This window comes from Etheostoma cragini, chromosome 20 (genome assembly GCF_013103735.1).
Source record: "Etheostoma cragini isolate CJK2018 chromosome 20, CSU_Ecrag_1.0, whole genome shotgun sequence".
NCBI lineage: Eukaryota > Metazoa > Chordata > Actinopteri > Perciformes > Percidae > Etheostoma > Etheostoma cragini.
In genome coordinates, this window is record NC_048426.1 from 5014977 (window position 1) to 5027997 (window position 13021).

A 13021-nucleotide genomic window follows, 5' to 3' on the forward strand; every position below is an offset into this window, starting at 1 on the left:
TTTGGGGTCCCCTGCTGGAGCTGCTGCCCCCGCGACCCGATACCGGATAAGCGGTCGAAGATGGATGGATGGATGGTAAAAACCATTGGGTCAATTTTTGCAAAGACATACAGTAAGTGTTGTCACCTTGTCATATGAGCTTCACCTGTGACTAATAATGGATCAATTAGGTCTCAGGTGTGTATAAAAACAACCCCAGTACACTAGACCTTCACATCAACTGCAAATAGACCTCTGCAAACATGCCTAAGATTCACCCTGAGACTAAAGTTTTGATTATTAAGAAGCTGAAGACCAACTCAACTTCAACTTCAACTTTATTTATTTGTCATTTTATATGTACAGAGTGCATACAGAACGAAATTGCGTTGCATACAGCTTATAAATATTTCAATGCTATTCCAGGTGCAATGGAATACCTTTCCGGATTATTTACAAATAGTTCTACAGAAGTGCAGCAGTGATCAAAGTGTAAAACAGTGCAGGGGATGAACAGTGTGCAAATTGAAGAGTAGAAGACCAGATCCACTGCTGATGTGGCAGACACCTTCAATGTGTCTCAGCGTCAAGTACAGAGGATATAAAAAAACATTTGAAGACACTGGAGACGTTTTTGACAAGCCCAGGTCAGGCAGACCCCGCAAGACAACTGCTCGAGAGGACCAATTGTTGGCTCGAAAATCCAAGGCCAGCCCATTTTCCACTGCAGCAGAGCTCCACGAGACCTGGTCACCTGAAGTCCATGTGTCAACCAGAACAGTTTGTCGGATTCTGTCTCGAAATGGCCTCCATGGTCGAGTCAGTGCCCAGAAGCCAGCACTAAACCAAAAAACAATTGAAAAACCGTGTGGCATTTGCCAAGGCCCACAGCCTGCTAAAAGGATGGACGCTGGAAAAGTGGAAGAAAGTGGATTTTTCAGATGAATCTTCTGTTGAATTACACCACAGTCGCCACAAGTATTGCAGGAGACCTACTGGAGCCCGCATAAATGCAAGATTCACCCAGAAAACAGTGAAGTTTGGTGGCGGAAAAATCATGGTCTGGGGTTACATCCAGTATGGGGTTGTGCGAGAGATCTGTAGGGTGGAAGGCAACATCAATAGTCTCAAATACCAAGAAATCTTAGCTACCGCTTATATTCCCAACCATAAAAGAGGCCAAATTCTGCAGCAGGATGGTGCTTCATCGCATACTTCCATCTCCACTTCAAAGTTCCTCAAGGCGAAGAAGATCAAGATGCTCCAGGATTGGCCGGCCCAGTCACCAGACATGAACATCATTGAGCATATGTGGGGTAGGATGAAAGAGGAAGAATGGAAGACAAAACCAAAGAATATTGATGAACTCTGGGAGGCATGCAAGACTGCTTTCCTAGCTGTTCCTGATGACTTCATCAATACATTGTATGAAACCTTGCCAAACCGCATATATGCAGTCCTTCAAGCTCATGGAAGTCATTCAAAATATTAAATTTGGATCTCACAGCACCACTATTTAATTTGCTGACATATTTTAGGATTTGCAGTAAATTTGTTCAATTTCTGTATAGGCAACAAAACTTTAGTCTTGCCAAAATTTGACCTTTCTGTCTTGTTTAAATGACAAATCTTTTTTCAGTGAAACTAATTTATTTCAGTGCATTGAACATCATTTGGGAGGGTTTTAGCTTTTCATATGAGCCATTTCTTGCAACAATTGATTAATTAAAAGTCATGTTAATAGCAGGTGTTTCTACAAAATAGATAAGCAACAAGACTTTTATCAGGGACTGTAGTTTTTCAGAGCAATAAGATACAGATATGAGTGTGAGAGCAAGGTTTTGAGGTACATTTATTCAAAATCTGAACTTAATGTCAGTGAGAACTGCTTTCAAATTGAAACAATACACTCTTTAATAAAGAGGAATATAACGCCATAGAGGAGGACATATTGAGGCTTTTCTCTCTTTCTCACTACAAAGGTTTTCCTGCTGACTTCAGGATGCTTCAGTTGAGGAGATTCTTGTGAAAGGCAGATGGTGATATACTGTGTCTTACTAAGTAGAGCTGTAAAAATACCAAATTTTACTGTACAAATAATTGTCTCATTGTTTTTCAGTCAAATTTCAAAATATTTAAAATATTTATTTTTTTAGCAAATTAAAGTTTTGAATGAATACCAGATACATATTTTGTTTATACTGTATATCAAAGTTATGTGATCCAGACAATGTAATAACAGAGGTACACAACTACGCCTCTTATCATAAAACATTTTTTCAAACTATATCCACCCTTTTCTCATTTTTGTTGCTATGAACTTGTTTAGGGTCAAGTGCCAACAACTAGCAATTAAAATTAAAGTAAAAATATTTATAATTACAATTTAGCATATCTTAACAAAGTCAACATTTACCAGTCTTATGCCTGAAGACCTTAGCTAAGTATAGCAGTATTTACGCTCTTCCTTTCACCTGGTTTTCCCAACAAAGTGCTTTTGCTTTTGGCTGTTTCTTTTTTTTATATTTTAAAGTTTTACTTGTCTGGCTTATTTAGAAGAAATAAATGAAACACAGTTTCAGTACGTCGTAGTTTCAGACGATGATATACGTCAAACCAAAGTTCAACCACAAAAGCAGGTGTCTGGGAGCAGTTAATTCCTTTTCTTATTATAAACCAGTGATGAGAAAAGATTAAGCAGAGTTTTTGTAAAGTGCAGACGGGATATTTGTCATCGTGCTTCTCTAGCTGCACAGTAGTAAACAGCACGGTGCTCTTGTTCTACAGGTTTGATTATAAGAGAGGCGTTCTTTGCTGTATTTCCCCCCAAATCTCCAGAGATATTAAAATGTTTTTTATATGGCTCTTCCATTTTGACATCTTTAAAGTTCAAATATCCAATGAGTTTCATGGCCGTGTCTCCAGGTGAGCGCTGGTACCAGAGCATCACCCTGTAGTCAGTTTTATCATGGCTGCAGAAAATCTCCACTTTGTCTCCAGATTTGGTGATGAGGTCAGAGGGAGACTGACGGACATCAAGACCCAGACAGACACCTGGAAAAAGAAGGAAAATAGAGTACTCATTTATCTAAAACGAAAGCGTTTCCACATTCATAGGAGCTTACTTTATTTGAATAAGTTATTACCTGCTAGGCAACAGAGAAAGAGAAAACCGATCATTTTTAATTCCTCAGCATAAAATAGTTGCTCTAAAGTCCTTCCTGCCAATCTCAAAGTCACGGTTATAGGGATGTAAACTGTTGATTACACAGAGTCTCAATAGTAGTAATAAAACAATACTGATGGGTTTGCTGAGCTGAGTGCGGCTTGGAAAAGTAAGAAGTATTTAAATAACACTTCCTGTACATTGGCTGGCAAGTCACACACGTCAAATCAGAAGCAGCTGGCAGGGAGGGGCCTGATCAGGTTCTAATTTAAGGGAGAACTTGTTGATAGTGGTTGGAGTAGTTTTTGCATGAAGGAGAAATAAAGAACAGTCACTGTGCTAAGCTGGCTGCACAGTAATACACCGCAGTGTGCTGAAATCCAGATCTGAACATCAGCGTGGCGTTCTTTGCTGCATCTCCACCCAAATCTCCAGAGATACTAAAATGTTCTTTATATGACTCTTCCATTGTGTCATCTTTAAAGTACAAATATCCAATGAGTTTCATAGCTGTGTCTCCAGGTGAGCGCTGGTACCAATATATTAACCTGTAGTCCGTTTTCTCATGGCTGCAGAATATCTGGACTTGGTCTCCAGGTTTCATGATGAGATCAGAGGAAGACTGACGGACATCAAGTCCCAGACAGACACCTAGGCAGAGAAAGAGAAATTATATACTTTGTAAATGATCAAGCAAACATTTCCACATTCTATGGAATAAATACTTTTCCAAGTCATTACCTGAGAGGCAGCCAAAAACTAGAAGGCATATCATTTTATCTTTGTCAACATAAAGCTATATTTTTAAGTCTAGATGATGTATACAGGTGTGTGACGGAGTTTAAAGGATGTCTGTTCCTAATCACACTGATCGTCACCGTTCATGATGAGAAGCAACTAATGGCTCCGCTGTGATGACGGAGGTATGAAGAGGAAAGGGAAGTGATGAAGAAACATGGTCACTGTACACGTTGGCAAAGATGAAAACTTCAGACTAAATGCAGCTGGCTGGGAGGAGTCTCTCCCCCCCCCCCCCCCCCCCCCCCCCCCCCCCCCCCCGGTTTAATATTTCTGTGAATTGTGGCACTGCATTAACGCTGTTCTAATGTACACTCTGTAAAGTGATGAGCTACAAAACCAACAATAAGATGGATCAAAATAAGCTTGGGCTGAATATCTGGATCAATGTTTTTAATGGATACGATACATTGATCTAGATCAATATGTTTTTAATCCTCATTTGGATCCAATATTGTTGAAACAAAGTGAAAATATCGATACATTTCCTCATCTTTAAGATGCACCTTTATTTTGATATTCACACTTTATATTAATTCTTTTTATTAAAAAGAGAAGTTTGTCTTTGATTGAAATTTCTGGAAGAACTTAGTAATGAAATAGTAAAATCATATTTTAATTGCTTTTTCTAAATATACCTATTTAAATGTAACAGATTGTGTTAAATGGGCTCATGGTATCATCTTGTATCGGTCGCAGGCCCCCGAATTAAATCAAATCACATTGTGGTAGACTTTTTGATATCAATAAATATTGTTGAAGAAGAATCAATATAATTTCTGTGAGAAAATGTGTGATTTACACCCTAGTATTTAACAGATTATGGTTATTTAGAAAGCACAGGCCCTATAGGATTATGAAATACAGTAAGTAGGCGCATGCACCTTGCTGCATTTTCATATAAATAAAGTAGCGATGAGAAAGTGTTTTGCGACTACTGGTAACACATATAATAGGAGGGAACCATTCAGAATGTCACGATTTGCTTCAAAATCGACTTTTAAGCTCAAGATTTGATACAAAATCGTTTTTGTTTTTGTTTTTTTTAACTAAATCTGTAGAGCTTGAATCGGAATACAAATGTGAACAGATTTTTTTTTTTGCACAACCCTAATATATAGACACACCCTTTGTGGGGCGGCCTCTAGCTCAACCAACAAGAGTGTGCCCCATGTAGGCAGAGTTCTTTAAGGTGACCTGGTTCTAGTCCAGCCTGTCGCCCTTTGCTGCGTGTCATCCCCTGTCTCTCTCCCACCTTTCCTGTCCATCCACTGTCATTATCTAATAAAGGGAAAAAAATGCCCTTTAAAAATAATCTTTAAAAAGAATTAAATGAATGTGCCTAGCCGAAGCGATAAGATAGAAGCAGTGTCACATTAGTAGTTAATGTTGCTCTGATTGCATCAGACCAACATACAACCCCAGTAGCAGGTGTCTGGGAGCTTGTCTTATCAAAACCACTGATGAGAAAGAATTGTGTGGTGTTTTTGTTAGGTTCAGAGGGGATATTTGTCAGCGTGCTTTGCTAGCTGCACAGTAGTACAATGCACCATGCTCAGGTCCAACCACTTGGACGATTAAAGAGGCGTTTTTTACTGTATTAACCCCCAAATCTCCCGACAACTTGAAATGCTCTTTATATGGCTCTTCCATTGTGTCAGCTTGGTAGTACAAATATCCAATGAGTTTCATGGCCGTGTCTCCAGGTGAGCGCTGGTACCAGAGCATCACCCTGAAGTCAGTTTTATCATGGCTGCAGAAAATCTCCACTTTGTCTCCAGATTTGGTGATGAGGTCAGAGGGAGACTGACGGACATCAAGACCCAGACAGACACCTGGGCAGAGAAATTAAAGAAAGTATTCATTGTGATAGATTAAATATTTAAAATGAAGCCATGTCCACGTTCCTACAGTAGGACCTCATTGCATTTAGGTCATTACCTGCTAGGCAACAGAAAAAAAGAAAACTGATCATTTTGACTTGTTACTCAAACGCCTTTTTAGAATACTTTTCCGAAGTATGTAGAGTTTTAGAGGTGTAAGTCACTGAGAATAATATCAACCTGGGTCCTTTGATCAATGGCGATCCAACTGAGGACTCTACTGAAAAGGAAAAGGAAGTGAAGATGAAACGACATCACTGTCTAATGTCAGACGATGGCAGCGAATCAAGAGCAGCTGGCAGGGAGGGGTTCTTATTCAAAACCATACTTGTTGATCAAAGTTGGTTGGGAGTTTTTGTCTAACAAAGAGGGAGTGTTAGTCAGTGTGCCTTGCTAGTCGCACAGTAGTACACCGCAGTGTGGTCAGGGGCCTTCAGGTTGAGTATAAGCAGAGAGACGTTCTTTGCTCCGTCCCCACTCATATCTCCAGTGATGTTAAAATGCTCTTTGAAAGACTTCTCATGCTCTATGTTGTTGTAATACACATGCCCAATGCGTTTCAGAGCTCGGTCTCCAGTGGATTTCTGGTACCACTGCATGAGTGTGTTGGAGCTCCTTTCATGGCTGCAGACCAGCTCGACTTTGTCTCCAGGTCTTCTGAGAACTTCTGGAGGAGTTTGGTAGACTTCATCACCCCAACAAACACCTAGAAAGGAAGACAGACAGAGGTGGAATAAAATGAATAAACTACAAAGAAACTTTAGTTCAAGTGGATTCCTGAATTATAAACATGATTACCAACGAGCCAAGAGAAAAGGAATAGTGTTGGCATGTTGTCCTCCTGTCAGAACGAAAACCAAACAATGAGTGGCTCTAAGCGCTCGACTCAAACAACAGTTCACTGGACTCTTTTTATTAATACCCTCCTCTGTAACCAGCTACATCATGTTTCCTAGTGCTTCGTGTGTTGAACTGAAGAGTATTTCTGGAACTCTAGCGCCACTTGCTGGAATAATATAAAAGCAAACATTTGCTTCCTAATACACTTTCCAAATGTGTTAACCAGTTCTTGTTCAGCTGCTCCAACTTGTCACATCACTGTGTTTACTGACGGCACAAAAGTACACAGCGCTGTCCTCAGGCTGCAAGTCTTTCACAGTAAGAGCTCCGCTCTCAGTTTTTTCTTTGATGGCTGAATATTTGGTTTGAGGACCCCCCTCCCGCCCCCCGTAGTCTGGCTGTCCACCAACAACTGTGTAGACAACGAGGGTCATGGTCTCCCCTGGACGCTGTCTGTACCAGTACATCTGGTTATGAGAAATATCTTTGTTGTGGCTGCAGTTCATCTCTGCAGATTGGGAAAAATAACTCCAACTGATTTCAGGGTGTTGCGTTACATCCTGGCACTGACCTGTGTGGAGAAAATACAAAATTAAACATAAGTAGATTTTCCTTTTAGTTAATTTCGAAAAGTTATTAATGGGCCGGTTGTACAACGCTAATATTTTAACAATTAGGTCAATATTTTCCTACGCTGGATTCTCTTTAATGCTAATTGTGATTTATATTTATGCACGTAGACAAAAAACTACTATTACTGAATCTTTGTTAGCCCTGATTTATAATCAGAATTTGAGACAGCCTGTTTTCATTTTAGTAAATATACTAGAAAACAATAAAGCAATCTCTTTTCACTTTACAAAAATATAAATATGTACCTTGAAGCCACAGAGACGAGACTACAAATGCAATGAGAACTTGAGTCATAATAGTGATCCTGTTACCATGAGACGCAGCCACAGCCGACCTGATGAATGTCTGAGGCTGCTTTTTATAAAAGGAGGTGGGGGTTTAAAGGCATTGCTCTACAGAAAGGACCTCCCATTATAATTTCAGATCTTAATCAGAAGAGAGACCAACAATGGTTAGACTGGCTTATTCCAGGTGCCTGGAGGCACTGTGAGCTTTAATACAGAGATACAAAATGAGTGGGATGAGGAGGTTTTTGTACTGAGGAGCAGTGATATACAGCACTGTGTAAACTAGCAGCACAGAAGTACACTGCACTGCTGCTCAGGGTGAGTTCTTTAATTGTTAATGTGCAGGTCTGGTCTTTGTTTGCACCCCCTTTCATCTTCACACCCAGGCCAGCCTCTGGGTTTTCACTGGTTGCTAACATGTATCCCAGGTACTGCAGTTCTCCGTTTGATTGCTTGTACCAGAGGATTTGATTGTAGCTTTGAACATTGTGTGTACAGTTGATTTCTAACGTTTCATCGGGTTTGTTGAACACATCAGCTGGAGTCTGGTGGACTTTGTCACTGAGAGATGAACCTGGGGAAAAAGGACACGTCGGACAAAATAGAACATGAGCATGAACACAGCTGAATTTAAATGTAAAATAATGCAAAACGCAGCAGCAGCAGTGTTTGAGACTGGTCAAGCATATCTTTACAAATTGAGAACTTGAATTAAAATCTCTTCAAACTATTGTGAGTATGTTACCTGAAACCAGAATAGAGGTAAAACTAATACAAAGGAACGTGATAATCATTGTGTGTTTTTCTGAGTGTGAGGTGGTTTTGAAAAAACTAGATCAAAACCCGATCCCCAATTTGTTGTTGCAATGAATGAAGCAGTCGTACTAGCTGAGTATTTCCAGCCTCCTCTTTGAGTAAACCCTCCCAAGTCGTTAGGTGGGTGGTGTCATTGTGCATATAACTCACAGTGACTACCTTTAACACACCACTGGCTCAGCACACAGATCAGAGTAATGATATACTGACAAAGGAGCACAGCTGTGAGGAGGTTTTTGTACTGAGGAGCAGTGATATGCAGCACTGTGTAAACTAGCAGCACAGTAGTACACTGCACTGCTGCTCAGGCTGAGTCCTTCTATTGTTAATGTGCAGGTCTGGTCTTTATCTGCACTCCCTTCTATCTTCACACCCAGGCCAGCCTCTGGGGTTCCACTGGTTGCTAACATGTATCCCAGGAACTGCAGTTGTCCGTTTGATTGCTTGTACCAGAGGATTCGGTTGTAGCTGTCAATACTGTGCGAGCAGTTGATTTTGGCTGTTTCTTTGGGTCCGTTGAACACATGAGCTGGAGTCTGGTAGACTTTGTCACTGAGAGAGGAACCTGGGGAAAAGCATCAACAAAGCATCAGGCAAAATACAATATGAGCATAAACCCTGGTGAATTGAGTGAACTGACTAAACATAACACATAAAAAAAAATCCAGTAAGACAGCTGATATTGCAGCAGTTTCTGAGTTGTGTAAACATGTTTTGTTGAAAAAAAGAAAAAAAAAGGGAAATGATGATGATGTTACCTGAAACCAGAACTGTGTTAAAAGTAATGCTGAGGAATAAGATGATCATTTTGTTTTCCAAGCGTTGTATTATATGGAACGATACACAATCAAAATCTTGTTGCTGTGAATCATTGTCTTTGCAGCCTCCTCTTTGAGGAAACCCTCCTGGCTGCAGGTCCGCATGAAGTCATTAGGTGGGTGGTGTCATAGTTCATCCTCCTCCTCTTTTCATTATTAACCATCACGTCAACTACTAGGGGTGAGGGGAAAAAACGATTCACATATTTATTGTGTGTTTTTTATTTTTTATTTGTTACGCTTTTTAAAATAGATTCCTTTCTCCAGAATTTTATTTTTGACCAGTAATTCCCCTCAATATTCTGTTTATACAGTACCGTTGAAGGCGACTACATACTGTATCTGTTTCAAGCAAAACAGACTGAAAGCAGAAAATACATTACAAATGAAATAAATGTCTGGCTGGTTGACTGCCTGCCTGACTATGTGATGTGCATTCTTCTTAGGAAACAATTAGTTTTTGGAAATGTCTCAGTATATTTTGTCAATAGAAGTGTAATATTTAACTTTTGTTAAAGAAAGAAAATCCTAACACTCCATACTATCAACTCCCACAATCGCAATAAATGAAATTTGCAATGCAAATTGAATTGGCACTTGTATATTGTGAAAGAATCGAGTCGGGTCAAAGGCGTATCGTCCCAGCCCTATTGACTATCCCTACACCCAGATATACTGCCACCTTATAAGAGGGAGACAGACAGGTGTAAGGAGCTCCAATACAGAGATAAGAGAATGTGTGATGAGGAGGTTTTTGTACTGAGGAGCAGTGATATGCAGCACTGTGTAACTAGCAGCACAGTAGTACACTGCACTGCTGCTCAGGCTGAGTCCTTCTATTGTTAATGTGCAGGTCTGGTCTTTATCTGCACTCCCATCCATTTTCACACCCATTCCAGCCTCTGGGTTCCCATTATCTTTATACATGAAACCCAGGAACTGCAGTTTTTTATTCTTTGACTGCTTGTACCAGAGGACTCTATCGTAGTTCAGAATACTGTGTGAACAGGTAATTGTTGCAGGTTCATCAGGTTTCTTGAACGTGTCAGCTGGAGTCTGATGAACATTGTCACTGAGAGAGGAACCTGTAGAAAAAGGACAAACAAAGCATCAGATCAAATACAACATGAGGAACACTTGAAAAACAGAATATTTTAAAAAGTATAAACACGTCTGACGCAACAGTATTCGAGACTGGCTCAACAAAAGCATATCTTTAACAATTGAGAACTTTAATAAAATGTCTTTAAACAAAGGTGAGTACATTACCTGAAACAGAGGTAAAAGCAATACAAAGTAATATTATGATCATTTTGATTATCGTGTAACGTTAGGGGATTCTAAATAAAAATTTCAAAACCCGATCCCCAATTTGTCGACTGTCGTACTAGCTGAGTATTTCCAGCCTCCTCTTTAAGTAAACCCTCCCAAGTCGTAAGGTGGGTGGTGTCATTGTGCATATAACTCCCAGTGACTACCTTTAACACACCACTGGCTCGACATACAGATCTGAGTAATGATAGACCGAGGAAGGAGCACAGCTGTGAGGAGGTTTTTGTACTGAGGAGCAGTGATACGTAGCACTGTGTAAACTAGCAGCACAGTAGTACACTGCACTGCTGCTCAGGCTGAGTCCTTCTATTGTTAATGTGCAGGTCTGGTCTTTGTTTGCACTCCCTTCTATCTTCACACCCAGGCCAGCCTCTGGGTTTCCTCTAGTGGTTGCTAACATGTATCCCAGGAACTGCAGTTGTCTGTCCGATTGCTTGTACCAGAGGATTCGATCATAGTTGTCAATACTGTGTGAACAGTTGATTAGGGCTGTTTTTCCTTGGTTGTTGTACAAACTAGCTGGAGTCTGGTGGACTTTGTCACGGAGAGAGGAACCTGTGGAGAAAGGACCAACAGAAACACACATCTGTATATGAGTGTGAGTCCTCATACAAGTAAAGAACAAGAGTTTTAGATAATAACCCGGTAGAAATGTACATTACTTGAAACCAGTATGACATTGAGGGCCAGACAGAAGACAGCAATCATGTTGTTGACTGAATTTTAAAATCTTCTTATCCGTACTGTCTTTTCATCACAGTAGTTCTACTGAATATTGCTGGGTAAACCCGCGCATCTGGTTTGATAATGCATGGTCCTCCTCCTGAACTGACACACCATACTGACATACTATACTGCCACCATATGACAGGAAACAACATGACAGAGACCTGAAACCCTGGCGTAATGGTCCATTTGAGTAAGTCTGTTAGTTAGAAGTAGAGCAGAAGTTTGGCTTTAATGGAGGAGGCAGTGCACTTTTATTCCTTTTTTATTTTGTGAGAATGTTAAGTTTGCATTCAGTGAATGAAAATCGTTTTTTAACAATCATTTACGACGGCTCCAGCCAGTCAATTCTGACCATACTAAGTGCATAATGCACTTATATAGGAGAAAAGGATTAAATAATAAATCTTTATTTAATGCCTAAAAAATTGATAGAGAGAGTTTAATTGATACATGTTTACAATGCCTAATTTTATATTATATTATTCATTCTATAAAGCAAATATTAAATTAAAATCATAAATTGTTGTAAAGAAAGATACTTATATGTAAATCATCATTTTGGCCCAAGCCATATGTCTACAGTCTCCACAAATATGCTGGGAAATGTATATATTAAGTGTACCTTTAAGGGGTTCCATCAAACCTTAACCTAAAAATATACTGTAGTATACCTGTGTACATGTTCACATTAGTGTCATGCAAGAGCGTAGTGAGTTTCCGCCATATTGAAATAAATAAGTCCTTCTAAAGAAGAGTGTAGAGGGGATGTATTAGTGTTTTCTGAATGGTGTAGGCGCCAACAGTTTGACGCCATCTGAGCTGTACATCATCATGTTAAATTAGTCATGGTAATACTGGATACCGCGGTTAAATAGGGAGGAGGTTTGATGGTATCAACATTTAGAGACTGCCCGACTCTACTGTAAATTTATGTAGAGTCTGAATTCCTGAAAGGGGCTAACCGTGATTGCGTTTCTCAATTGGTAATCCTTCAATATTAGCCTGTTATACCTCTCCATTTAAAAACATCACTGACATTAAAACACCTTAAATTGCATGTGAAACTAGGGCTGCACGATTATGGCCAAAATGATAATCACGATTATTTTGATAAAAATTTTGATCGCGATCATTCTCTCGATTATTTGTTGATTTTAACCAAAACAAATTTTATCGTCACGTAGGCTGTTTATAACTGCGAGAGAAGTGTGATGGACGCTACTCACAGAGTCACAGCTGACTCATTATGAACGGGTCCAGCACGGGTCGAACGGCGGAAACAAACGTGTGTATAAAATGTCTGTATTTTCACAACATTTTAATGAACTATGATATTCTCGCAATGGGCCACATCTCTGGCCCAGGTCCAGGTCCAGCAGCTCCTTCTCACACGCTGTTACTCTACCAGCTGAAGTTAGTTGCATTCAATAACTTCTTCTGTGTTCTTCACCGTGGAGGCCGCGATAGCAGAGTTACTCGCGGCAACACTGGTACAAATACAGGTTTGCCTCTCAAACTTAACAATATACAGCTGTGTTAATAAAAAATTAAAACTGTAGACAAATGTCAGAAGTGTGGACCGGCGCTGTGTGGCCCGGGCGGGGAGAGTAAGAGGAGAGAGAGTAGAGGAGAGATCCCACACAGGCACGGCTTTAGAGACTAATGGCGTTTTTCCACTGAGGGTAACAGCTTGCCTCGGCTCGCCTCGGCCCGCCTCGGCTCGCCTCGGCCCATTATACT

General features: G+C 40.1%; 2 long non-coding RNA genes and 5 gene segments (V, D, J or C); 1 reads left to right on the plus strand and 6 right to left on the minus strand.

Moving 5' to 3' along the window:
- The window catches only part of LOC117935540, a 23302-nt gene extending 11337 nt beyond the window's left edge, over nucleotides 1-11965 (minus strand). The window contains exon 1 of the long non-coding RNA XR_004654783.1: nucleotides 11862-11965. This is a non-coding gene — a long non-coding RNA (uncharacterized LOC117935540). The remainder of the gene's footprint in view (nucleotides 1-11861) is intronic.
- The window catches only part of LOC117935526, a 47764-nt gene that overhangs the window by 31833 nt on the left and 2910 nt on the right, over nucleotides 1-13021 (minus strand).
- On the minus strand, nucleotides 2787-6047 carry LOC117935537. The segment is given in 3 exon segments: nucleotides 2787-3033; nucleotides 3481-3796; nucleotides 5885-6047. Coding segments are annotated over 3 exon segments (369 nt in total).
- On the minus strand, nucleotides 6876-7755 carry LOC117935536. The segment is given in 2 exon segments: nucleotides 6876-7237; nucleotides 7545-7755. Coding segments are annotated over 2 exon segments (387 nt in total).
- On the minus strand, nucleotides 8382-9371 carry LOC117935530. The segment is given in 2 exon segments: nucleotides 8382-8967; nucleotides 9161-9371. Coding segments are annotated over 2 exon segments (453 nt in total).
- LOC117935542 overlaps nucleotides 8587-13021 on the plus strand; it is a 12700-nt gene continuing 8265 nt past the window's right edge. The window contains exons 1-2 of the long non-coding RNA XR_004654784.1: nucleotides 8587-8596; nucleotides 9955-9959. This is a non-coding gene — a long non-coding RNA (uncharacterized LOC117935542). The remainder of the gene's footprint in view (nucleotides 8597-9954; nucleotides 9960-13021) is intronic.
- Nucleotides 10701-11352, minus strand: LOC117935529. The segment is given in 2 exon segments: nucleotides 10701-11107; nucleotides 11215-11352. Coding segments are annotated over 2 exon segments (453 nt in total).